The following is a 26,346-nucleotide window of genomic DNA, read 5'->3' as shown; positions in this document are numbered from 1 at the left end:
GTTTTTAAGCCAAGAAGTTGTACGGCGGCCCACACTTCTTTTTCCCATTATTTTACCTTGCATGACAAGGTGAAGTATGTCATATTTTTCTGGGTGACGCATTATATGACCAAAGTATTCCAATTTGCGCCTTTTAACCGTGTTCACTACTTCGCAACTTTTATTCAAACGTTGCAAAACCCTTTCGTTTGTGACTCTTTCTACCCAACTGATCTTCAGAATACGGCGGTAGACCCACATTTCAAATGCTTCTAGGTTTTTTAAAAGCGATTCTGTCAGTGTCCATGCTTCAACCCCGTAAAGTAGTACTGGGAATATATAACATCGGACCATTCTTATGCGAAGTTCCAAATTTAGATCATGACTGCACAGGATTTTCTTAAATTTCATAAAACTTGTTCTTGCTTTGGCAATTCTACTTTTTATTTCTGTACTAGGGTTCCAGCTTTCATTAATATGAGTACCCAGATATACAAGATTACTTACTCGTTCAATTGAGTCATTACCGATTGTTACGTTATAGTTATTATTATTTACGGCTGCCTGTTTACTAATAACCATAAACTTTGTTTTTCTTGCGTTGAGTTTGAGTCCATATATCGCGCAGAATGCCACCATTCGATTCAATAACGCTTGAAGATGTTCAATTGATCCAGTCAGCAACAAGGTGTCATCTGCGTATCTGATATTGTTCATAAGCATACCATTAATGAGTATTCCCTCTTTTGCGTTTTCCAAGACTTCATTTAAGATTGTTTCAGCGTAAAGATTAAACAACATTGGTGACAATATACAGCCTTGTCGAACTCCGCGCTTGATTTTTACTTCTTCAGAGCACTGATTCGCAACCCTAATACATGCAGCCTGGCCCCAATACAAATTTGCGATTATTCTAATGTCCCTACCGTCCAGACCGGTAGTTTTGAGAATATGTAGCATTTTTTCATGGCGAACTTTATCAAAGGCCTTTTCAAAATCAATCGCGCACATGAAAACGTCATGATTTACATCTCTGCATCTCTGAATTAAAACTTGGGTTGCGAATAGTGCATCACGCGTTCCAAGGCCACAGCGAAAACCGAATTGAGTACTTGAGATTCTTTCCTCAATTTTTCTATATGTTCTTTGATGAATGATTCTAAGAAACGTTTTCAATACATGACTCATTAGGCTGATGGTGCGATAGTCGCTGCATTTTGTGGCTCTGTGTTTTTTTGGTAGTACAACAAATGAGGATTTAGGCCAATCTTTAGGAATTTTTCCGCTTTCATAGATTAAGTTGAACAATTTCGTAAGTATCTTAATGCCCTCGACACCTAAAAGCTTTAGTGTTTCTACGTAAATCCCATCTGGTCCGATCGCCTTCCCGTTTTTTGCGTTCTTTATAGCGTATTGCACTTCTTCCTTAGATATTGGAGGACCGCTTATGTCATTTAGCGTTTCTAGTTCGCTTCTTTCATCATCGAATAATTCCTTTATATATTCTGTCCATCGTATTAGTTGACCTTCGATATCGATTATAATTTTTCCGTTTTTATCTTCGATTAGTGGAGGATTACATTTTTTATTCAGTCCTGCAACTTCTTTCAGTTTTTTGTGCATATTGAATGCGTCATAGATACGCTCGTAGTTCTCAATTTCTTTACATTGTTGTTTATGCCACTCTGATTTAGCTGATCTTATTTTTCTTCGAATTATACTGTTTAGCTTTTTGTATTCTGTCAGATTAGCATTCTTATATTTTCTTCTTGCATCCATTAAATTCAATATCTCTTCTGTCATCCACTGTTGCTTATTCCTACGCTGATTTTCCATTAGATGGTCTTCTTGGACTTTTTCCAATGTTTCTTTGCATGACTCCCATAATTGTTCTTCTGAATTTTTATTTCCCAATTTCTGAAACTGATCTTCTAATTTATCGGTTACTATTTCTTTCACTTCCGCATTTGAAAGTTTATCTTTGCTGATCCTAGGAGATATTTTGGGTTTTTTAATCTTTTTAAATTTAAGTAATACTTTAGCTGCTAGTAAGTTGTGGTTGGAGGGTACATCCGCTCCTGGATATGTTTTGGAGGACAAGATAGCATTTCTATATCTTTTTGATATACAGATATAATCAATTTGATTTCTTACTATTCTTCCGTAAGTGTCCATAGGAGATTTCCAGGTGTAAAGTCGTCGCTTAGGCAAGTCAAAAAAAGTGTTGGAAATTACTAATTGTTTTTCTACACAAAATCTAATCATTCTATCTCCACGGTCGTTTCTCGTTCCTAAACCAAACTTGCCAACGACATCTTCTTCACTACCTCTTCCAACCTTGGCATTGAAATCCCCCAATACAATGTTTATATCTTGGCTTCCTGTGAGTGATAATAAATAGTCTAGATCTGAATAAAAGCTTTCGACAACTTCATCGTCATATTGTTGTGTAGGTGCATATACCTGAATGATGTTTAAGTCTGTACGATTTGTTTTTATTTGTAACATTATTAACCTATCTGAGTATAGCACGATATTTTTTACTGATTTTGCGACATTTTGTTCTAAAATAAATGCCACACCATTTCTATGTTGCGGACCTTCTTCACCAGAGTAGTAAATTTCATAATTATCTATCGTTATATGGCCAGAACCCGGCCACCTCATCTCGCTTATACCTAAGATATTTATATTTAACCTTCGCATTTCCTTGATCGTATTGTGAATCTTTCCAGACTCAAACATACTTGTAATATTCCAAGTCGCTATTAAACATTCCTTATCTATTACCAAATTTGATGAATTACAGGGAATTCGCTTGCTGACGACTGGGGAAACCCTGCTGTTTCCCACGCCGAATCTTGGATTCCGAGTCCCATGATTAGTAAATATATTTACATTATTAACATCTGTCATCATGAGTTACTAGGGAAGTTATAATCAGGTAGTTTCCCGTTGCTTTCCTGATTCCACTGCCGTTGACTGAATTTTCAGCTCATCCGCCTTCGGGGCCGATTTCTCAACCCCAGGACAATAGAGTGCCCTTCCGTACCTCCTGGTAACGGTTGATTGCTTATACCGGCGCACATTCGGTTTTTATTTAGGTTTAGGTTCGCAGTATCGCAGCCGGTTAAATCATTATTTGATTGTCGCCTGCGACTTTATGGCACCGCACCTGTTAGGAATTGTATTCCTTAGCCGCGAGCCACTAATGACACAGCTGCTGTCCTGTGTCATGTCCTCAGTTGATCCGCCGGTACTTATTTGGCGAAGCCTTATTCGTACCTGTCCTGTATATCTACAGGAACGTTCCCTATCAGCCATTGGGACGCGCCGTGTTGGGGTTAAGGACTTCCCCATCCAGGTCTGTCTTTCACAAAGTACTGAAAAACCCCTACCCAATTCAGAGCTCTTCCTCCATGCAAACTAGACCTAGCACGGCTACACATACCTAATAGAGTATTAATAAACATAGTAACAGATTCCCCAGGTTTCTGCTTATGATTCTTAATGTAATCTAGTAGGTCGTCCTGGAACGAGTACGGAAGAAAATATGACTTCAACTTTTTAATCAGAGCAGACCAACAAGAAAAATTACCCCTATTATTCCTAAACCAGGTAAAAGCTGTCCCGGTGAACAGTTCAGCAGACGCAGCAAACAAATCCTCTTCAGAAACACCTCTAGATACTCGAAGACATTCAACCCTTTCCAAAAATGATATCACATCAGTGTGCTGTTTTTCACCTGAAAATGAAATACCCCATTTGTGTACTTGCACAGGTTTGGAGTAAGTGAAACTAGATACATTGACTGGAGCATTAGGAGTAGAGGTAGCTATGAGGCTAACTCTAGAATCAAGTTCACCCTCTAGTGTTAATATTCTAAGAGAAACAGATTTCTTGAAAGTTTCCTGTTCTTCGGTAGGACAGTGTAAAAAGTGTACACGGCAGAAATATGGCCTAGACGAGATGTTAATCGCGCATACTCTGTATCCTTTACAGTTCCCCTAAATTTTTCGATTTTTTTAGACAAGCTGTCCAATGTTTCAGAGATTCCTTTCTGTTGTTCCTCAAAAGGGATGGATACAGCTGAAATTTGGAGAAAACTCCTATTGCCAGCTTCTTGTTTCAAAGCACCTCTCAGAAGATTGCGTTTTTTATCGACAGTTGTCGACTCCTCTGGCATTATGTCCCTAATCTTTAATTCATAATCCAGTTCATCCACCAGAAGATGTTCAGCTTTAAAAGCACACATGATGAGAGCAAAATTTTTGACAAGTAGTCCAAAGAACAGAAGTATGAAAGATACCTAAGTTTGCACGCAAAATATATATACCGAGAAAATATTCGCAACACACCAACAAAATCAAAATGGCCAGCAAAAAAAATATATATATATATATATAATGGAGTATATAATCAAATAAATAAGATCAAATAAATATATAAGATCAAATAAATATATAAGATCAAATAAATGGATAAATAATCCAATAAATAATGTATACTCAAGTAAACCTACTACCTAAATACTGGAAGTAAATTTTTATTTATATGTAACTTACCACCACTTTGGGAAAAAATATATATAATAATAATCAATGCTTAGTTGTACCTCCAACTATACCACTATTGGCTGAAGGAATAAAAATTACCTTATATGAATTATATTATTAATAGCAATATTAAATATAAGTTCCCAATAAAAATTCAAATTTAACCCAGAATGTAAGTTGCACAAACCTATACTATAATGAGGTCCCAAAATATAAACAAAAATCAAAACAGCGTATAAGAATACCTGATATGTATCAGAAATTAAAAATAAAATAAATAAGTAACAAGATGTGTATAGAGATACCAAACGGAAATAACAAAGAAACTTGAGATAAAAAGAGAAGAATTGACCTAAATGAATACCGTCTCAGACCAAAAATAAGGCCACCACGTTGGGAAGCCGATGTAACCAGAAAGAAGAAGATTTTCTGTTGGAGTGAATGCACAGAGAGTGATAAACTCCAACAGAAGTAGGAAAAAGAAGATCTACTTAATGTAGCCAAAGGAACAAAAATGTGTGGCTTCTACGTTGGAAGAAGCTGAAGTAATTAAAATACTACTTCGCAGTAGTACTTGTATGGGAAGATGTAAAGACAAAGAGTATAGAATTGATATAGGACTGGAGATGGAAAATTATGAATAGATAGATGTAAATTGAATAGCTAGCTCAATATGCAAGAGAATGGCCACTTGACACTCAAGGAAGGATTCGGCCAATTTGCACGGCTATTTCTGGCTGGACAATAAATTAAAGGAAATGACAATGATGGCTAGAAAAGAAGATATTAAGACACTGTTCACAAGGTAGATAAGGTAAATATAATAATATAATGAAAATAGAATAAATTTTTGGGCGCCAGAAGAAGGATAACTGGGTTAACCCTCTTCCAGGTATTCTACGCTGCTGTAGAGTATATTAAATTTGTAGTACAAGTATGTTAAATGTTATTAAAGATTATTAAGTTATAAAATATATTATCAAGATAAAGGAGTAATAAGAAAAAAAAAATCACAATAAATGTATATTTATTGAATGTAACTACCAGATTTTCACAATCTCCGAGTTAAGACAAGTAACTAGTATGTAACTCTAACATGACAAAAAAAAAATACTAGTGAAAGTCATTTACAGAATTACCTTACAAATATAATCTAAGAATAATCTTAATAAGGTTAGAAAATCTGAATAAGGGTACCTCTAATACAGAAAGTACAACTTACACTTATTTAGTAGTAACTACCCTACCCAATAACAATGGTACGAATATCATACGTACACTTAATTCAATACTACCTGATAATATGAACAAGATATTTAATATATGTATGTACAACTCAATGAGTTGACGGGTACCAAGTCCCTAAGTGAACCAACGGAGTTCTGGATACCAAAGATCCTTTTACCGACTCGTGGTTCTTAATAATAATGGCAAGTAAAACTAGTACCTTCCTGAGGGGATGGATACTAGGGATTTATTCGAATTTAATATAAAAATTAATAGTTAAAGTTAAATAATTTGAATAATAGAAATTTTTAATGATATTTGAAGTTAATTTGAAAAATTTAATTTAAAATATACTAAAATAATTAAAGGAGTTTAAATAGTTATATAAAAGGGAAACAAGCCAAAGAATAATAAAAAAAATATAAGAGTACCAACACTATTGTATGGGAAAGTATCTGAGCTCAGAGATTCTCACCATGGAGGTTACGCAGCTTTGGGGAACGCTATCAATTATTATACTGTTCTGTAATACTATAAAAATCTTGAAAAGGGAAAGGTTATGTGCAATAAATTTATAAAGTACCTATATGAATAAACTAAGTATCCTGAAAATCACAAAAAACAGTCTAAATTTTTACTTAGAGCAAACCGAATGTTCATCAACACAAACCCCTTTTCACAATCTTCCAATGTTCCTTGCGGTGCGTTCCTTGCTGTGTATTCCCCAAATTGACCGGGATGCAATGAGCACAAGGGGGTGCTAACTCCCTCTTGCAACTGTCCTGCTGGAGGTACAAGAAAACAGGTGAAAAAAAAACCAGTTGAAGGTACAGGCGAAAAAGATAGATATGGAGATATTCCAGGCTGGTCTCCTAGTGACCGTCTCTCTAGAAGTGGTCTACCTTGGTGGTCTTAGGTTTTCTTTTTTTTTATGATTTCATAGTGGTGGCAGGCCGGAACTCATTTTAAATCTGCATTCAAATTCTTCAACTTCGTATTCACTAATAACTTTATATTCCCTAATGCTGGATGGATTCAATCTTTAATTATAATTTGGATCTTGAAATTATTGTGGGTAAGATCTCAAGCTACCGACCTGCCACTCCGACACACTTCTAGAAAGCCAATGCCCTCTCGTTAGCTGGCTGACGATCTCTGCGGGCAATTCAATTCCCCTCTCCCATCGATACGCTGTCAAACGCAAGCAAACCAATGTTGCCACACTTAAAATGTGACGTCACAAGCATTTAAAATTCTGTGATGGTGTTATGTTATATTTTAATAACCATTGAAAGAAAATAATTCTAAAAATAATGAAATAATATCTTCCCATCAATAATGGATTCTATAAGGGGCGGAACGTGACAAGTGTGCTATTTTTTTATAAACAAAATGGCGCCGGAAAATCGCGTTTTTTTTTCAATTTTTGGTCTATAGCTCCAAAGATTTTAACTTTACACCAAAAGCACCCAAATAAAAATTCACCGTAATTAAATTCTGCATAGAGACTGATTGAGTGTTTTTCCTGATTTACTTAGACGAAAATTCTCCCCGGAAAATGCGGGTTTTTCCAACAATATCCTTAATTTTCAACTAAAATTTTAGATAAGTAATTGTTTATCGGTAATTAAATAACTTGGTAATATAAAAGCACTTTTTGTATAGATTATAATTCCAAAAGACGATAGAAATTGAATGAACGGTTTAGCAACAATTGAATTGTTAATTAAAAATTTACGGTCGCTATAATAATCACAATAATTACGATACATAAGAATAACTACGATTTTTGTATAAAAAGACACTGTACCTGTTTAATTACTTTACATAAATCTAATGTACTTTACATAATTGAAATTGGACTATTTCAGTGGCCTGAGGAATATTTTAAAATTATAAACCATTTTTTGCCTTATTAACAAATAGAATTTATCGGGAAATATTAAATTAAATTAAATCGTGAAAACGGTATTGGAACAAAAGCGACTGGACGCTTCTTTTAAAAGAAAAAACGTTTAATTGTCATGAGTGGTTCCTGAGATACAAACTTTCAAAGTTGACCGGCATTTACGGCAAAGATATAAACAATCACCTTTTTAGTTTTGTCCTCTTTCTCCACACCAATTTTAATATCTTTAAAATACTTATAACATATATTATTATAATAAAAACATCGATATTACGAGTGAAAATTGCCAAAAATAGCAATATTCCAATAAAAAATTAGGTTGGAGAAAATGTTATCTCAAAGTTCAAAATCGGTATACGTTAAAAAATGCATTTTCTCGGCTTCCCATTGAGCAATTTTCTTTATTCTTTTTTTGTTCCCAAGTAACTCGAGTAGAGCCATCTAACTAACGCATTATTAAATGTCAAACTTGCTTTTGTTTTGATATAATAGATTAATTTATTTATAAGAAAAGAAAACTACATATTTTTTCCAGTTGTAGACTTTTTTTAGATACACTTACTACAAATGTACATTTCAACGTTAAAACCACAAATATGCAATACATTTGAAAGCGGTATAATTATTTAAACAATCTTTATTTAAACAAATTAAAAATTTTTGTTATAATAAATAAATTAATTTATTATAACAAAACAAAAGCAACTTTGACATTTAATAATGCGTTAGTTACATGACTCTACTCGAGTTACTTGGGAACAAAAAAAGAATGAAGAAAATTGCTCCATGGGAAGACGAGAGAATACATTTTTTTAATAGTATAAGAGCTGTGAGACATTTTTGAGTAGGTATTTTAGGCAACCTGAAAATTTTTCAGGTGACTTTTCCATGATAGCCTAATACAAAAATGCCGGTCTGGCTGGAGGGTAGCGGTTATTTTCCCCAAAAATCCCCCCCAAAGTTAAAAAAAGGGTAAAAATTGTTATTACAAAAAATATCATTGACGTGACTTTAAAGTAAATTTAAATATTCAAATATAAAAAAATAAACAGGCCAGGCGATTTGAGGGAGATTTTAACTGTGCAAGATACTTGCACGGGCGTCCCAGGATTATTTTCAGGGGATGCATCTGAACTTCAGAAGATTTCATCTGAATCTGTACATACTATTAACGAATATAAAATATACAACTATACATACATAGCTATGTACATTCCTTCCGGACAGAGAGGTGCAATTGTTATTTTGACAGGGTATTTTTTAATATTAAAAATAAATATTCTAAAAAAGACAGGTTTTTTTGGTGAAATTTTCCAACTACCATGTGATTAAACAAATTACGCGTGCATTATAAATGAAAAGCGCTATAGGTAAGCACCAGTGTGAGAAGGAGCGTATACCGATAGCTGTTTGCGTCCTCTGTTGTAACTGAGCGAGTCCGTTCGCTCGAGAAAAATCACGTGACCTGGCGATACCTATGTTGTTGTAAGTAACTTTTTTTAAATTAATTATAAATATATAGGTAAAAAAGTATAAAACTATAAACTAAATTAATTCTGTGTTCGAATCTTGTACTTCTTCAAACTCCTCATCTGTGCTTAAATATTCATTCCCTTTTTCTTCGTCAGACTCCCCTCGAGACTCAGATTCCTCTTCTACCTGATCTGTAAATAGTTACTAATACATATTACTTATTTTCTTTATATTTGAATATATAAATTTACTTTAAAGTCACGTCAATGATATTTTTTGTAATAACAATTTTTACCCTTTTGTTTAACTTTGGGGGGATTTTTGGGGAAAATAACCGCTACCCTCCAGCCAGACCGGCATTTTTGTATTAGGCTATCATGGAATAGTCAGCTGAAAAATTTTCAGGTTGCCTAAAATACCTACTCAAAAATGTCTCACAGCTCTTGGACCATTATCACTTATTACTTTTGATTACTCCAATATTAATTTTAATTTAAAAAAACCACTCTTTTTACTAGAATTTTACACAGCGATATAAATACGTTCAATCGCTTTAACGACCTTTTAACGACCTATAGATCTAACGACCTACCGATTTATAGATCTTATGAATGCGTATGACATATTTCCTAGACAAGAGCTATGGAGACAGAAGAAAGAGAACTGGATTCCTGAGAAGTACTTAAGCTAAGACTCGTAAAGTAGGGCTTGTGCCTGATTGACCGAAAGTTTTCTAGTGACGCATGACGGTTGGTTTATATTAAGGCTCTTCACTGAGTCCCTACCAATTTAATATTTTTATGGATGTACTGACAAAGTAAGAGAGGGAGCCTCTTGGTCAATGCTCTTTGCTGATGATATCGTGTTAGTGAAAAAGAGCAACGAAATATTAGAGGAGAAGTTAGAGAAGGATAGTTAGAGAAGAGCTATTAAAGACAAAGGACTTCCTGTGTTATATAAAATATGTGGTTGGGAGGAACAGGAATAATTAGGGACATTGAATTGCTTGGAGAAAAAGCTAGGACGAATAGGAGTACTTAAATAGTTTGGCTCCTACAAAACGGAAAATGGGACACTAGATAGAGAAATTGCACACAGGATACATGCTGGTTTGTTTAACTGGGAGCAAATGAACGGGGTACTCTGTGATCGAAAAAAATGGAAAAAAGCTGAAAGGAAAGACATAAAGAGCGTGGTAAAGCCTACCTTAGTGTATGAAGGTTAGTAAAAAAGATTCAGAAGAAGAAGATGAAGGTGGGTGAAATGAAAATGTTAGGGAGGATATTGGATAAGGACAGAAGGACATTATTAGGAACTATTTGGTTAGGGAAAGTGCCTGGTTGACCACAGTCTCTAAAAAGCTTCAAGAACCCAATCTGAAATGATTTGATCACGTCAGAGGTAGAAATGAAAACTATATGAGACGAAGTATTATAACGATATTAGAAGTTGATGGAAAAAGAGGTAAAGAAAAGCCGATGAGAAAATGGTGGAACTGTGTGGCAAAGGACTTAATAGAGCAAAGTTTAGGAGAAGAAGATCCGATGGACAGAAATGATTGACAATAAAAAGTAAAAATATAACTCCTGAAAAAGCAAAAGCTGAAGCAGAAGCTAGGCACCATTTACATTCACTTACATTTGTCTAATTTTTGTTTTATAGTTTTTAAATATGTTTTTCTATCACTTTTTTTGGTATCTTCTTTTACTTAGCTGGAGCACAATAGGTCTGGATCCCGCGTATGAAAAAAGTTGAATAATAGGGCAGTCAATGAGGGTATTTGGCTCCGAATTCCATCCTACTATAAATCGATTAACTTGATATTTTCACAGTAAGTAAGGAATAGCTCAAGAAACAAAGTCTACCCTATGCCGATGTGCGCTTTTACCTTGGGGGTGGTTTCCACCCCTTCTCGGGGGTGTTTTAAATAAAATGTTTTAAATAAAACAGCCACAGAAGAGGCTAGAGAACCTTATTTTAAGCAAAAACTGTTCCATAATTATTTTTTGAAAACTCAATACTTTTTGAGTTATTCGTGGTTGAAAATTGGCCATTTTCATTGAAAAATGACACCTTTTCGGACGGATTTTTGCGAATACCTTAAAAACTATGCATCTACCAAAAACTATATTAAACATTTTTGTAGGTTATAAAAAACAAAGAGACACTTGCCTTCATAAATCTTATAGTTATAATACAAAAAGAGATATGGTAGGTGAAAATAGTTTATTTTTTGGTACATTCTCAAATTGGTGTATTCAACTTGAAATAACAGAGAAAGGGTCGATTTCAGGTGTATAATGCTACTAATATCTTTTATAGTGCTTGAAAAGACCTTTAAAATGAGTAATACCGGATGTCGATTACATTCAAACTAAGCGAGATATTCTGCAAAAAAATGATGTGTATTTTAAGAAGAAATGAGAAGTGTATTTAACCCCTCATCCATCAGAATTTAAATACATCGTTTTCCTTCTACAATACTTTTTAATAAAGTGTTATTTCTATGCTCAAAAAGTTGGACTGGATTAAAATGAATGGTTTTTGATAAAAATAAGATCAAATGATATAGTCCTGTCGCCAGGGGGGGGGGGGGGTACAACGGCCTTCTCAATTCAGATGGACTTACTTAAGTTTTTTTTATGTATTTTGGCCCGTAGAACACGAATTTTTTGGGTAACAGTTGATCCGGATGTCGATAAGATTGTTATAAACAAAGAAGTTGAGGAATTACATAACAGCGATTTCTCGCAAAACAAAACAATTTTTTGTATTTTTTGGGTCATTCTAACCAAAAAATGTTCCTACAAATTTTTTCGTAGGATGCATAGTTTTCGAGATAAACGCGGTTGAACTTTCAAAAAATCGAAAAATTGTAATTTTTGAACCCGAATAACCTTTGAATAAAAAATAAAATAGCAATTCTGCTTACCGCCTTTAAAAGTTTAAGTCAAATTTTATCTGTTTTGATTGTTTGCAAGTTATTTTTTGATTCTTAAAAAAAGCTATAAACACATAGTGTTTCCCGTGCCTAATACATGCGTTTTAATGCATGCTACGTAGAAATAGCCCCGCTTGCACTTTTACCTCCCCTACCTACTCATTCGATTTTAAATGAGAAATCATTGAAAACATCACTCAAGCACTAGGTGTTTATAGCTTTGTTTTAACAATAAAATAATACATTTTTAGCAATACAAATAATTAAAACCGATATAATTTGACTTGAACTTTCAAATGCGATAAGCAGAATTGCTATTTTATTTTTTATTCAAAAGTTATTCGGGTTCAAAAATTGCAATTTTTCGATTTTTTGAAAGTTCAACCGCGTTTATCTCGAAAACTATGCATCCTACGAAAAAATTTGTAGGAACATTTTTTGGTTAGAATGGCCCAAAAATACAAAAAAATGTTTTCTTTTGCAAGAAATCGCTGTTATGTGATTCCTCAACTTCTCGGTTTATAACAATTTTATCGACATACGGATCAACTGTTACCCAAAAAATTCGTGTTCTACAGGTCAAAATACATAAAAAAAAACTTGGGTAAGTCCATCTGAATACAGGAGGCCGTTGTACCCCCCCTGGCGACAGGACTAATAGAGCGCATTTTTAAATTTTCTTAAAAATCTTCCTTTTATTCCATGTCTCCAAATCTCGAAAAAGATAAGATACGAAAAAAAGATACCACACAAAAATGTAGGGCTTTTTCAGATAAAAATTTCCTTTTTATTTTTCATTACTGTATCTCTTATCATTTTCAAGTTACATGGAGAAAAAGGAAGATTTTTAATAAAATTTAAAAATGCTCTCTTTAATTTGATCTTTTTTTCAAAAACCATTCATTTTAAACCCGTCCAAATTTTTGAACATAGAAATAACACTAGAATAAAAGGTATTGTGAACGGAAAACGAACCATTTACATTTTGGTGGATGGACGTTAAAATTACTTCTCATTTTTTCTTAAAATACATTAGTTATAAATTTTGTTTGCAGCATATCTCACTTCGTTTAAATGTAATGGACCTTTAATATAGCTCATTTTAAAGGCCTTTTCAAGCACTACAAAAGGTATTAGTTGCATTATACACCTAAAATCGACCGTTTCTCTGTTATTTCAAGTTGAATACACCAATTTGAGAATGTACCAAAAAATAAACTATTTTCACCTACCATATCTCTTTTTGTATTATAACTAGAAGATTTATGAAGGCAAGTAAGGAAAATCTATAATATATAATCACTATAAATTGGCTGTATACCATGAATAAACTTGGGTTGGGGCTGGACTGTATATAGGTGTGTTCTCTTTTTTGTGTTTCCAATGTGGTTGAAATAATTGTATAGGTACTGATTTAAATATATTAATGGAACATGTATTAGGGAAACATTTACAAAACCAGTATATGAAACAAAATTTTATCTTACATTATTATTAAATGAATATAATAATATGTATATAATTACTTATAAATGTTTAAATTGAGAAAATTACTGTAAAAATGAATAAAACACCTTAAAAGTCATGATAATTCTCATATAAAATGAAGTCCCTCCAGAAGAATCCCATCTGAAGTATTTCGCAATCCTTTGTTGAATTTTATTAGAGATATTCGTAGGTCCGATAAACAAAATTTAACTTTAACTGAATTAGTGAGAAGAAGAGCCCAAATTTGAAGAGAGATGAGCGAAACAGACTATTTAAGGTGATACAGTAGCGATCAACAGGTAGCGAAAACGTGTTCCAAGATTGCGGCTGTAATTTTGAATATTTTTTCGAGATATTTGGCACACGTATTCGCAATATAATAAAGAATGGCGGTACAGAGCCCAATTTGAAAAATATATTAATATGTAGAAATTACTTTGTAATTAAATACAATATTAAAAAAACGAGCCTGTACCACCATTAAGAAGAACAAAATAATACACTTTCTTCAAATAAACTTTTTTATCCGATGCCTAGATTTTGTCTCATTTTGGAACTACTAAAATTTTTTATTTCATTAGTAGTTAAAAAATGACACAAAATCTAGGCATCGGATAAAAAAGTTTATTTGAAGAAAGTGTATTTTTTTGTTCTTCTTAATGGCGGTAGAGGCTAGTTTTTTTAATATTGTATTTAATTACAGAGTAATTTCCACATATTAATATATTTTTCAAATTGGGCTCTGTACCGCCATTGTTTATTATATTACGAATATGTATGCCAAATATCTCGAAAAAATATTCAAAATTACAGCCGCAATCTTGGAACGCGTTTTCGCTGCCTGCTGATTGCTACTGTTTCCTCTTAATACCTTTTTGTAAACTTTAAGATAAATTAATGTTGTTTTATAATCAAAATTTAACCCTCGCGCACAAGTTGTAGTCCATGTGACTAACAACTTCAGTGAGAACTTGGGTTTATTATTATGTACTAATTGCTACAAATAAACTCTATTATTATTATATTATTATAAGTGTCTCTTTGTTTTTTTTATAACCTACAAAAATATTTAATATAGTTTTTTTAGTTAGATGCATAGTTTTTAAGGTATTCGCAAAAAACCGTTCGAAAAGGTATTTTGTTTCAATGAAAATGGACAATTTTCAACTACGAATATCTCAAAAAGTATTGAGTTTAAAAAAAAAATTATGGAACAGTTTTTGCTCAGAATTAGGTTCTCTAGCGAATTCCGAGGTAATTTTAACCAAAAAATTTTCCACCTCTAAGAAGGGGTGGGAACCACCCCCAAGATAGAAGCACACATCGGCATAGGGTAGACTTTGAATTAGGAGATAAGTAGAGGCTAGGCCCAAAATTTCATTAAAATCCATGAAGTAGGATAGAATTCGGAGGTAATATCCTATTCTTGCTCCCATTGACTGGCGTATAATAGCAAGCTGAAAATTTTTTAACAGCTTAAAGGTGTCTAGTCGGACAAACTTTGATGTATGGGAACACTGGAACAGGAAAAGTTTTAATTGTGGAACAGGTTAAAAATATGGAACGTCAGACAACGAAAACGTCCCATGTATTTTGTCGGACAGAACTTCCAATTAATTTGTTACCCTTTCATTAAACTGTCCTGCAAAAATAAGACTGCTATTTATCACCAACTGGGCATTTTAATGAGTGAAACACGTAGAACATGTCAAATGACAGGAATTATGACAGATGACAAATAGCAGTCTGATTTTTGCATGATAGTTTAATGAAAGGGTAACAAATCAATTGGAAGTTCTGTCCGACAAAATCCATGGGACGTTTTCGTGGTCTGACATTCCAAAAAAAAATTTTAACCCGTTCCACAATTAAAACTTTCCCTGTTCCAGTGTTCCCATACATCAAAGTTTGTCCGACTAGACACCCTTTAGCTATTAACAAATTTTCAGCTTGCTATTAATCAACTTTTTTTTCATACGCGGGATCCAGACCTATAAAGGTATTATCCGGTGACATTCTTTTGCCGTTCTAGTTAAAATCAGATATTCTTATCATAACGATTATTTAATTTGATAAAATCAATTAGGGCACTACTATTTTTTTCTTTCATATATTTTTTAAGGAAATAGGAAATGCCTTTTTGAAAAACTTTTATGATAAGAATTTAATATCAATCATAAAAAAACACATTTACTATTTAAAATAAGAATTATACAATCCAGTCTAATATTAACCAGTATTCAGTACAGGTATTTCTTAAAGTATTAATTGAATATGCAAAAGGCACTAATTGCTTTCGCTGTCCTCTATTTGGCACAGCTATCTTATGCTGCATTTCCCTATAAAGTAAGTAGTATATCTTTTTGTTGTATTTAATTTTAAGAGGGCATAACCAAAACTTGCTTCCCCATTATCATCAGCACTGGCGTTACAACTCTTCGTGGGCCTTTGTCGTGTTTACTATTGCCTTCCATGTTTGTCCGTTCTGTGCGAATATTTCCCATTTACTCTAGATCCTCTCTGACTCTCTGCCTGTATTTTTCTACCTAGACCATCCTATAGACCTTCTCCCATCTGGTTTTTCCAAAAATACATTGTTTTTAAGACGATTGCCGTTACTGAGATTATACGTCCTGCCGTCTTAGTCTATTGGTCTTTATATACCTATCCTACTAGATTTACCTTTCCCAAGAGAGACTATAAGGGTAAAAACATGCCGAAGATACATGGATGAGCGCGGTGTAGGTCGTGATCGCGGTCGCTACATCCATATCAAAACAAACCTTCATTTTCTTATGAGATCGCACATACCAAGAATGTGTCACTTGTTCACCCTCGCGACCTTGCATCGCGGTTTACAGCGATGTCGATGCCAAAACAAGATACTGAAAGGAGTATCTTCGGTATGTTCTGCCCGTCATCGATGTAAACCTCGACCGCGATCGCGACCTACACCGCGCTCATCCATGTATTTTCGGCATGTCTGTACCCTAAAGCAGCGTTTCCCAACCGGTGAGTCGCGACCCACTAGTGGGTCGCGGGCGGATTTAAGGTGGGTCGCGGCGTGGCCCTTAAAGTATCTTAGAGTATACAGACTTATATAGAGTATATCCTTAGAGTAGTATACAGACCAGTTTTCTCCCACATTCTCAGGAAAATTATTAGTGTAGGAAACAGAGGTTGAACCTTGCAAAATGTACACAAGTCCGGTTTTATTTTTTTTCTGGTAGATCAAGGGGTGCTTATTATAAGACTAACTTTTTCTGAAAAAATTTCGCCCCGGAACCCCCTTTTTCACCCCTTTAAAGGGGGTAATTTGTGGTTTTTGCGGAACGTAGCCTTTCCTGTACCTTTTACAAATAATTTTTTTTATAGACATATGAAGAGGACTATATTTTCTATGATTTATTTCCCGACAGCATATGTCTATCATCCACCGTTTAGCGGGGGTGGCGCCCCAAAGTTGACAAGTTTTTAAAAAAGATGTTTTTAAAAAATATATATTTTTCCCTAACTGTAACGGAAATTAGGAAGAAATCCTGCGACAATTATTCACAACTAAGTGACTGATTTTTTGGTATAAGTTTCACTTAAGGGTAATTGGCCTATTTTTAATTACAGGGTGTTACATTTTAAAAAACACCTTTTTATACCATCTGAACCGTTTATGCTAGAGTAAAAAGACTTTCAGCGATTACCCACGTACTGGTGCTATTTACAAATTTGTATAATTTACCCCCATTTTTTCCTCGGAACCACCCAAAAAAAAGAAGAATTAATAAATAAAGTGATTTTCTTGAAATACTTCACACAATGCCCTTTATTAATATGCTTCATATATCATTTTGTGCACGTTATTATTACCCATCCATGGACACCAAAAGCGATTTCCTAGTACAACCCCTGTAGCCAAAAATAAATAAATAAAATGGGGGTTGAAACTTATTTTTTGTTTTTTGCTTTTTGATCCATACGGGCATATGCTTCATCAATAGTGCTTTTCAAAAATATATATGGTTATTGCAACATTCCTGCGGAAACCACCCCTATCCTTGAAAATATACTGCAGAAACTACCCCTATCCCTTGGCGAGCATGTTTTTACGATTTCCTCATTACTTATGCATTATTTTTAAACAAAACTTATACAAGGTTAAAGACCACTATTTACTCTAAAAATTAGGTTCTATTCATTTTTTTCGTATAAGCAACCGTTACGGCACAGTGGCGCCGTAAACTTCGTGATATGCTTGGCGGGCTCCAGTTTTTGTTTTTTATTTCGTCACTTGTTTGTTTTATTGATAAAGTACTTATGTAAAATAAAACAACACAATGTAAGCTACAAAATATGACCTATACACATTTTACATTCTTTGCCCCCCAAAGCCACAGTGGTGGCCCAAAATCAATTTTTGCATATTTTCGCCACATACACGCATTTTATTTCATTAATGCTACCTTAATAGCACAATATTCACCCTTAAGTGGTCGCCAAGCAGTGGCGAATCCAGGGAGGGGTGATGGGGCGATCACCCCCCCTCAAACCAAAAGTGATATTATATTTAAAGATTATAAAAATATTCATTTATTTTTATAGAAATACTTATATTATTATTTTTATAATGATGGCGTCCTTTTTATGTTTTAGCGACAGTGGCGGATCCAGCATCGTTCAGGGGCGTGCCAATTGGCTAAATTTCTATAAAAATAAATGAATATTTATATAATCTTTAAATATAATATCACTTTTGGTGTGAGAGGGGGGGTGATCGCCCCCTTCACCCCTCCCTGGATCCGCCACTGCTTAGCGACCACTTAAGGGTGAATATTGTGCTATTAAACTAGCATTCATGAAATAAAATGCGTGTAGGTGGCGAAAATATGCAAAAATTGATTTTGGGCCACCACTGTGGCTTTGGGGGGCAAAGAATATAAAATGTGTATAGGTCATAATTTGTAGCTTACACTGTGTTGTTTTATTTTACATAAGTACTTTATCAATAAAACAAACAAGTGACGAAATAAAAAACAAAAACTGGAGCCCGCCAAAGCATATCACGAAGTTTACGGCGCCACTGTGCCGTAACGGTTGCTTATACAAAGAAATGAATAGGACCTAATTTTTAGAGTTAATAGTGGTCTTTAACCTTGTATAAGTTTTGTTTAAAAATAATGCATAGGTAATGAGAAAATCGTAAAAACATGCTCGCCAAGGGATAGGGGTAGTTTCTGCAGTATATTTTCAAGGATAGGGGTGGTTTCCGCAGGAATGTTGCAATAACCATATATATTTTTGAAAAGCAGAATTGATGAAGCATATGCCCATATGGATCAAAAAGCAAAAAACAAAAAAAAATTTCAACCCCCATTTTATTTATTTATTTTTGGCTACAGGGGTTGCACTAGGAAATCGCTTTTGGTGTCCATGCATGGGTAATAATAACGTGCACAAAACGATATATGAAGCATATTAATAAAGGACATTGTGTGTGAAGGATTCCAAGAGAATCACTTTATTTATTAATTCTTTTTTTTTTTTTGGGTGGTTCCGGGGAAAAAATGGGGGTGTATTATATAAATTTATAAATAACACCAGTACATGGGTAATCGCTGAAAGTCTTTTTACTCTAGCATAAACGGTTCAGATGGTATAAAAAGGGGTTTTTTAAAATGTAACACCCTGTAATTAAAAATAGGGCAATTACCCTTAAGTGAAACCTATACCAAAAAATCAGTCACTTCTTTGTGAAAAATTGTCGCAGGACTTTTTCTTAATTTCCGTTACAGTTAGGGAAAAATATATTTTTTTTAAAAACATCGTTTTTAAAAACTTGTCAACTTTGGGGCGCCACCCCCGCTAAACGGTGGATGATAGACATATGCTGTCGGATAATAAATCATAGAAAATATAGTTCTCTTCATATTTCTATAAAAAAGTTTTTTTTGTAAAAGGTACAGGAAGGGCTACGTTCCGCAAAAACCACAAATTACCCCCTTTAAAGGGGTGAAAAGGGAGGTTCCGGGGCGAAATTTTTTCAGAAAAAGTTAGTCTTATAATAAGCACCCCTTGATCTACCAGAAAAAAAATAAAACCCGACTTGTGTCCATTTTGCAAGGTTCAACCTCTGTTTCCTACACTATATGTACCAGCTATTTTATTGCTGGACATACTGAACCCAAAACTCGGTTCTTGTTTTCAGTCTAGCTCTAGTATTTGCCCGAGTAATAACATACGACAGTGGCTTGATACACTTTTTATTAGCGTTGTTTTTGTTTACAAAGAGTAGTGAAGTTTTATACTATTTAACGATGGAAAACTGGCTGAAAAAAGTGGGTCTTGTGTTAAGGTGATACAGTAGCGATCAACAGGTAGCCAAAACGCGTTCCAAGATTGCGGCAGTAATTTTGAATATTATTTCGAGATATTTGGCACACGTATTCGTAATATAATAAATAATGGCGGTACAGAGCCCAATTTGAAAAATATATTAATATGTGGAAATTACTCTGTAATCAAATACAATATCAAAAAAACGAGCCTGTACCGCCATTAAGAAGAACAGAAAAATACACTTTCTTCAAATAAACTTTTTTATCCGATGTATAGATTTTGTGTCATTTTGGAACTACTAAAATTTTTTATTTCATTAGTAGTTCCAAAATGACACAAAATCTAGGCATCGGATAAAAAAGTTTATTTGAAGAAAGTGTATTTTTTTGTTCTTCTTAATGGCGGTACAGGCTCGTTTTTTTGATATTGTATTTGATTACAGAGTAATTTCCACATATTAATATATTTTTTGAATTGGGATCTGTACCGCCATTCTTTATTATATTATGAATACGTGTGCCAAATATCTCCAACAAATATTCAAAATTACAGCCGCAATCTTGGAACGCGTTTTGGCTACCTGTTGATCGCTACTGTTTCCTCTTAAGAGAAAACTGTAATCTACTGGAGAAGGTGCGCCTAATCGTCCATCTACTTGCAATAATACTAAAGTGCCTCCAGTATTTTCAAAAGTTAAGAAAGCGAAGATAATGTTACGAAAATATTGTCCTGAATACCTTCAATACGGATTCACGTTCATATGTATGGAAGAAGAACCTATACCTCAATGTATCCCTTTGTTTCGAAACCTTGGCTAATGAAGCCTTCAAAACTTCATTTCAACCACATTTCAACTAAACATCAAGAAACCTTAAATAAATATTTGATGTTTTTTCAAAGAACTGATTTTGACTCAGTCGAATATGGAGAATGTGTAATAAATAATGTGTATAATAAATAAAATTACCAGGGCCTCTTACCAGCTGTGTTTGCTAATAGCAAAAATTTGCACTGCGCACACAGCAGACGAGAACCTTATTTTGTCCGGGGCAGAAATAATTTCGTCACTTCTGTTTGACGGATAAGCAGGTCAACAGATAATATGTAAAATACCCCTATCCAACACTACATTGAAACGTAAAATCGAGGAAATGTCTGTTAATAGGCCAGGAACCGAAGCTTTTCACCTCGCAATTTTTACAAAATGGATCAATTTGCTTGAAAATTTGAGAATAAGTAGTGGATAGTCCATGGATCAAAATCTATATGATGCCGACAGGCGCTTTTACCACGGGGGTGGTTGCCACCCCATCTCAAGGGTGGAAATTTTTTATTATATTTTGACGGCAAAAGTTAATAAAAACCTTCATTCTAAGCAAAAAATGTTCTATACATTTTTTTGATAAAATTAATAGTTTTTTATTTATTCGCTATCGAAAGTGTTAATTTTATATCTAAAAAATCAATGTTTTTCGATCGTATACTCATTTACGATTCACTCAATTTTTGCCGTAGAACAAATTTTATCAAGCCAAGTTCTTGGAAATTAAATTACCTACAATTTCATATTTAAACAGTTTTTCGTATCTCTGATGCTAATCTTTCCATTCTGAAGAAAATGGCATTTTTTACCCAATTGCAAACGTTCGTTATTCGCTTTAAACTTCAGTTTTTTAAAAACCAATCATTCTAAGCCAGTCAAACTTTTGGAATCTATTAACAATACATAAATGAAGAAGAATAAATAAGTCCAATGACTAAAAACACCGCTAACTTACATTATTATGCTTCCAATAATTGGATTTCTCTTTTTTCAAAAAAATATATTGATTTTTTAACCGTAAATTTTTTATTTTTTATCTTAGAAAGTTTGTTAAAAAAGTATTTTGTAGGTTTTTACAACATCTATAAGGTTATTAATATTAAATCCTTTTAAAATTCTCAGTCACAAAAAGAGGTGGCATTGAAAGGGTTGGTAAAGGTGGGTTTTGCATGATATTACAAGTTTTAATTGTCAATAGCTCACTCAACTTTTGCCATAAAACACATTTTTGCAAACCAAGTTCTTGGGAATTAAATAAGCTACAATTTCATATTTAAATATTTTTTGTATCTCTGATGGTAATCTTTCTATTCTGAAGGAAATGGCATTTTTTACCAAACTATTAAAACTCGTTATTCGTTTTTAACTCCATTTTTTTAAAAACTAATCATTCTAAGCCAATCAAACTTCTAGAACTTATTAACAATACATAAATCAAGAAAACCAAATCAGGTCAATGACAAATTTTAATTAGGATGGTGATTAGTGAGTTGTTTACGATCACTTTTTTGCTGAAAAAAATAGGGACTTGCATTCTTTTCATTATAAGTCACTTAACTTTTTTAGCTAGAGATTTTTTTCTTTCTGGAAATACATATTTTTAAATACTTTAAATTAGTTTTAACAAGTTATCCTCGAAAAATGCATAGTTTTCTCGTCCTTTGATTTTGAAACTACAATATTTAGCATTTGACGAAGAAGAGCCAATATATAATAAAGTATAGCTCAATTACTATGGGTCTTAAAGAAAATAAAAAAAAAGGTTTTGTATATTTTTTCAAAAGGTACATTTTTGTTAAGTAAAGTTGTTTTGATAAAACGAAAACTTTTTGAGTTATTAGCAGAAAACTGATTAAAAACATTGATTTTTTCGATATAAAAGTAACACTTTCGATAGCGAATAAATCGAAAACTATTAATTTTATCAAAAAAATGTATAGAACGTTTTTTGCTTATAATGAATGTTTTTACCAACTCTTGCAGTCAAAATATAATAAAAATATTTCCACCCCGAGATGGGGTGGCAATCACCCTCATGGTAAAAGCGCCTTTCGACATCATATAGATTTTGATCCTTGGACTATCGACTACTTATTCTCAAATTTTCAAGTAAATCGATCCATTCTGTAAAAATTGCGGGGTTGTGTCCTATTTTAAGCTTCATTACTTCGACTACTAAGGTAAGTTAGGTTTAATCGAACTATTTTTGGTCCCAGAATATGCGATTAAATTTATGACCTGTATTTTTGTTACACCCTGTATATTTAACTGTAGATTGCTGGGCCCAAAATATTAAGACGTTGAGCCCAAAATTAGGATTTTGGGCTGGGCCCAAATAAAATCTGCCAATACTAGCCTAAGTAATGAAGCTTAAAATAGGACAAAAACTTTTTCAAAATGGATCGATTTGCTTGAAAATTTGAGAATAAGCAGTTGATAGTCCAAGGATCGAAATCTATATGAGGACAAAAGGCGCTTTTACCATGGGGGTGGTTGCCACTCCATGTCGAGGGTGGAAATTTTTTATTTTATTTTGACCGAAAAAGTTGGCAAAACGTTCATTCTAAGCAAAAAACGTTCTATACATTTTTTTGATAAAATTAATAGTTTTCGATTTATTCGCTATCGAATGAGTTAATTTTATATCGAAAAAATCAATACGACAAGGCGAAAACGGCGGGTTTGTTGGGAAAAATATTCCCATGAGATTTTGTTGCATAATTACATTCGTGAGACATCCCAGAATAAGGTTCAAGAAGTCGCCCACGTGAAAAGTGGGCCAAATTTTTTTTAACAATTTTTTTTTTAAATCAAATTGCAAAAATCAATTGTTTTGGCCCGGACAATTTTTTTGTAGCTTTTTTGGACCATTCTGGATAAAATAGTTTCTTATAATTTTTCTCTTAAGCTGATCGTCTTCGAGTTATAAGCAATTTAAAATTGAAAAAACGAAAAATGGCGATTTTCAAGGGTTAATAACTCGATTAAAAGTTATTATTATGAAAGTCAGAAAGTGACTAAATCAAAGTTTAATGCCCCCCCTACAAGATTCCGAAGAAATTTTTGTCATTATTTTATTACTAAGCTGTTATTTTTAAGTAATAATATTGAGCGCCATGCACGTGGTAACCGGCCGTAAATGTGAGTGCAAGTAAGATGCACAATAGGACTGCCGGAGTGGCATCTCTCTCGCACTCAGCATTTACAACCGGATACCACGTGCATGGCGCTCAATATTATTACTTAAAAATAACAGCTTAGTAATAAAATACTGACAAAAATTTCTTCAGGATCTTGTGGGGGGGGGGGGGGGAATTAATCTTTGATTTAGTCACTTTCTGACTTTCATAATAATAACTTTTAACCGAGTTATTAGCCTTGAAAATCGCCATTTTTCGTTTTTTTCAATTTTAAATTGCTTATAACTCGAAAACGATCAACTTTAGAGAACAATTATACGAGACTTTTTTATCCAGAATGGTTCAAAAAATCTACAAAAAAATTGTCCGGGCCAAAAATATTGATTTTTGCAATTTGATTAAAAAAATTGTTAAAAAAAATTTGGCCTACTTTTCACGTGGGCGACTTCTTGAACCTTATTCTGGGATGTCTTACGAATGTAATTATGCAAAAAAATCTCATGGGAATATTTTTCCCAACGAACCCGCCGTTTTCGCCTTGTCTAAATGTTTTAAATCAGTTTTCTGCTAATAACTCCAAAAGTTTTCGTTTTATCAAAACCACTTTACTTAACAAAAATGTACCTTTTGAAAAAATAAACAAAACTGTTTTTTAAATTTTTTTAAGACCAATAGTAATCGAGTTTTACTTTATTATATGTAAGCTCTTCTTTGTCAAATTCTAAATATTGTAGTTTCAAAGTCAAAAGACGGGAAAACTATGCATTTTTCGAGGATAACTTGTTCAAACTAATTTAAAGTATTTAAAAAGATCTATCTCTAGAAATAATAAAAAAGGTCTCTAGCTCAAAAATTAAGTGACTTATAATAAAAAGAATATAATAATAATGAACATAGAGTTCAGTGGAGAGATTCCAGTATAGTCCTAAAAGAAGCAGATAGTAAAAAGAGAAAAATCAAAGAAGCGGCTCTAATTATGCTAAATGAAACCAATTGTGTCGCAAATTCCTCGGTAGAATGCAGTAGGATGTGGTTACCCATATTAAAGGAGGAAGTCAATAGAAAGAAAATACCACAATTAGTAAATCAGTAACATATCGAGTTAGTACATATTTAGTATTTTAGTATTATTTAAAATTTAAAATATCAAGTCAGAATTTGGTATTAGTTTTGAGAGTAAACTAAATGTAAACCCAAATACTTACGATGTCGGGATAGTATCACGAGGTTTTTCCTGGTTTTCCCTCGTGATTTACTATGGAATCTCTAACGCGAGAATTTCAGTGCCACCGTTGCATTTGGTTGTCTTTTTAAAGACAGATTACATGCTATGATTTTTTGTGGCGGATATTCTTGAGTTGGGATTGATTTCATGTAATCGAATGAACTATCTTTTAGTAAAGTCGTCCCAGGAACGCAACTCATCAATATTGGCAATATCATTTTAAAGTCGTCTACTTTAAAATGTATAATACGTGTCTGAATTGCCGATATAAATGAGTCAGATTAAATAAATTATTAGAAGAATTTTTTACTAAGCAACATTTTTATTTATTTAGTATTATTTTGTATTTTGACAACGACACCCGACTTGGGCGTCGAAACGTTAATAAAATCATTTTTAGGTAAAATTGTGGCTTATTTCCCATTTGAATATACTTGATTATAAAAATGCCACAAGAAAATAGCTTCAGAACAACATTAAGAAACCGGTATGGGCCTAGCGTTTGTCAAAATTTTAGGAGATTGGAAACTTTGTACGAGAAATTGGCACACTGTCAAAATTCAATTAAATTTTTAAAACGATGTAGAGACAACAATTTAATACCAAAAGGCTTGAGGTTACGGCCAGCATACTCAAGCAGAAGACTCCAAAATATTTTACATAGAGCCAGTGTGTCAATGATCCGGGAAAGGTTACAATTTCATAGATCAAATTTATTTTTTATTGAACAAGACATCGTAAGTATTGAAGATTTGCTTTACGGAATGATATCAAATTCTGATTTTGATCGAATTATTTTTAGTTTACACATAATTTATCAAAATTCATATCAGAAACAAAGAAATATACATTTAAATAAATTTAATATTCTTTTAGAACAAAATAGTATACATAATTTTGATAACTTAAATAGAAATAATGACATATTAGCGACAGTTGTCAATCTATCAAATAGACATTTAAATGCAACGGAAAATTTGGTATTGTCAAAAGGTTTAAACTATGCTGTCACTCATCCATCTATTCCAAAATTAGACATAATTAGCGCAGTAGAAAAAATATCCCAGTGTTTACCAACTCATGAAAAAGAACAATATAGGGTACTATGCAAACTTGAATTGGAAAAATCTAATAAAATTGAACAGAACATCAGCAAAGAGGAAATGAAAGCTTTAAAAATTTTAAAAAATGATGACTCCATAACAATCCTACCAGCGGATAAAGGAAATGCAACTGTAATAATGGATAAAGTACA

At 33.2% G+C, this 26,346-nt stretch overlaps 2 protein-coding genes across 4 annotated transcripts in view; one reads left to right on the top strand and one right to left on the bottom strand.

The window, feature by feature from the left end:
* The window catches only part of LOC114339168 (dynein axonemal heavy chain 1-like), a 1,269,803-nt gene that overhangs the window by 206,663 nt on the left and 1,036,794 nt on the right, over positions 1-26,346 (bottom strand). The gene's annotated exons all lie outside the window — the stretch shown is intronic.
* Positions 15,722-26,346, top strand: part of LOC126891904 (uncharacterized) — a 105,632-nt gene continuing 95,007 nt past the window's right edge. Inside the window, exon 1 of the mRNA XM_050661254.1 lies at positions 15,722-15,919. Coding sequence (XP_050517211.1) covers positions 15,848-15,919 — 72 coding nt within the window. The 5' untranslated portion in view covers positions 15,722-15,847. The remainder of the gene's footprint in view (positions 15,920-26,346) is intronic.

This window comes from Diabrotica virgifera, chromosome 9 (assembly GCF_917563875.1).
Source record: "Diabrotica virgifera virgifera chromosome 9, PGI_DIABVI_V3a".
In the NCBI taxonomy this organism is placed as follows: Eukaryota; Metazoa; Arthropoda; class Insecta; order Coleoptera; family Chrysomelidae; genus Diabrotica; species Diabrotica virgifera.
The sequence above is the reverse complement of the archived record's forward strand: the minus strand, read 5'-3'. Positions and strand labels throughout refer to the sequence as shown.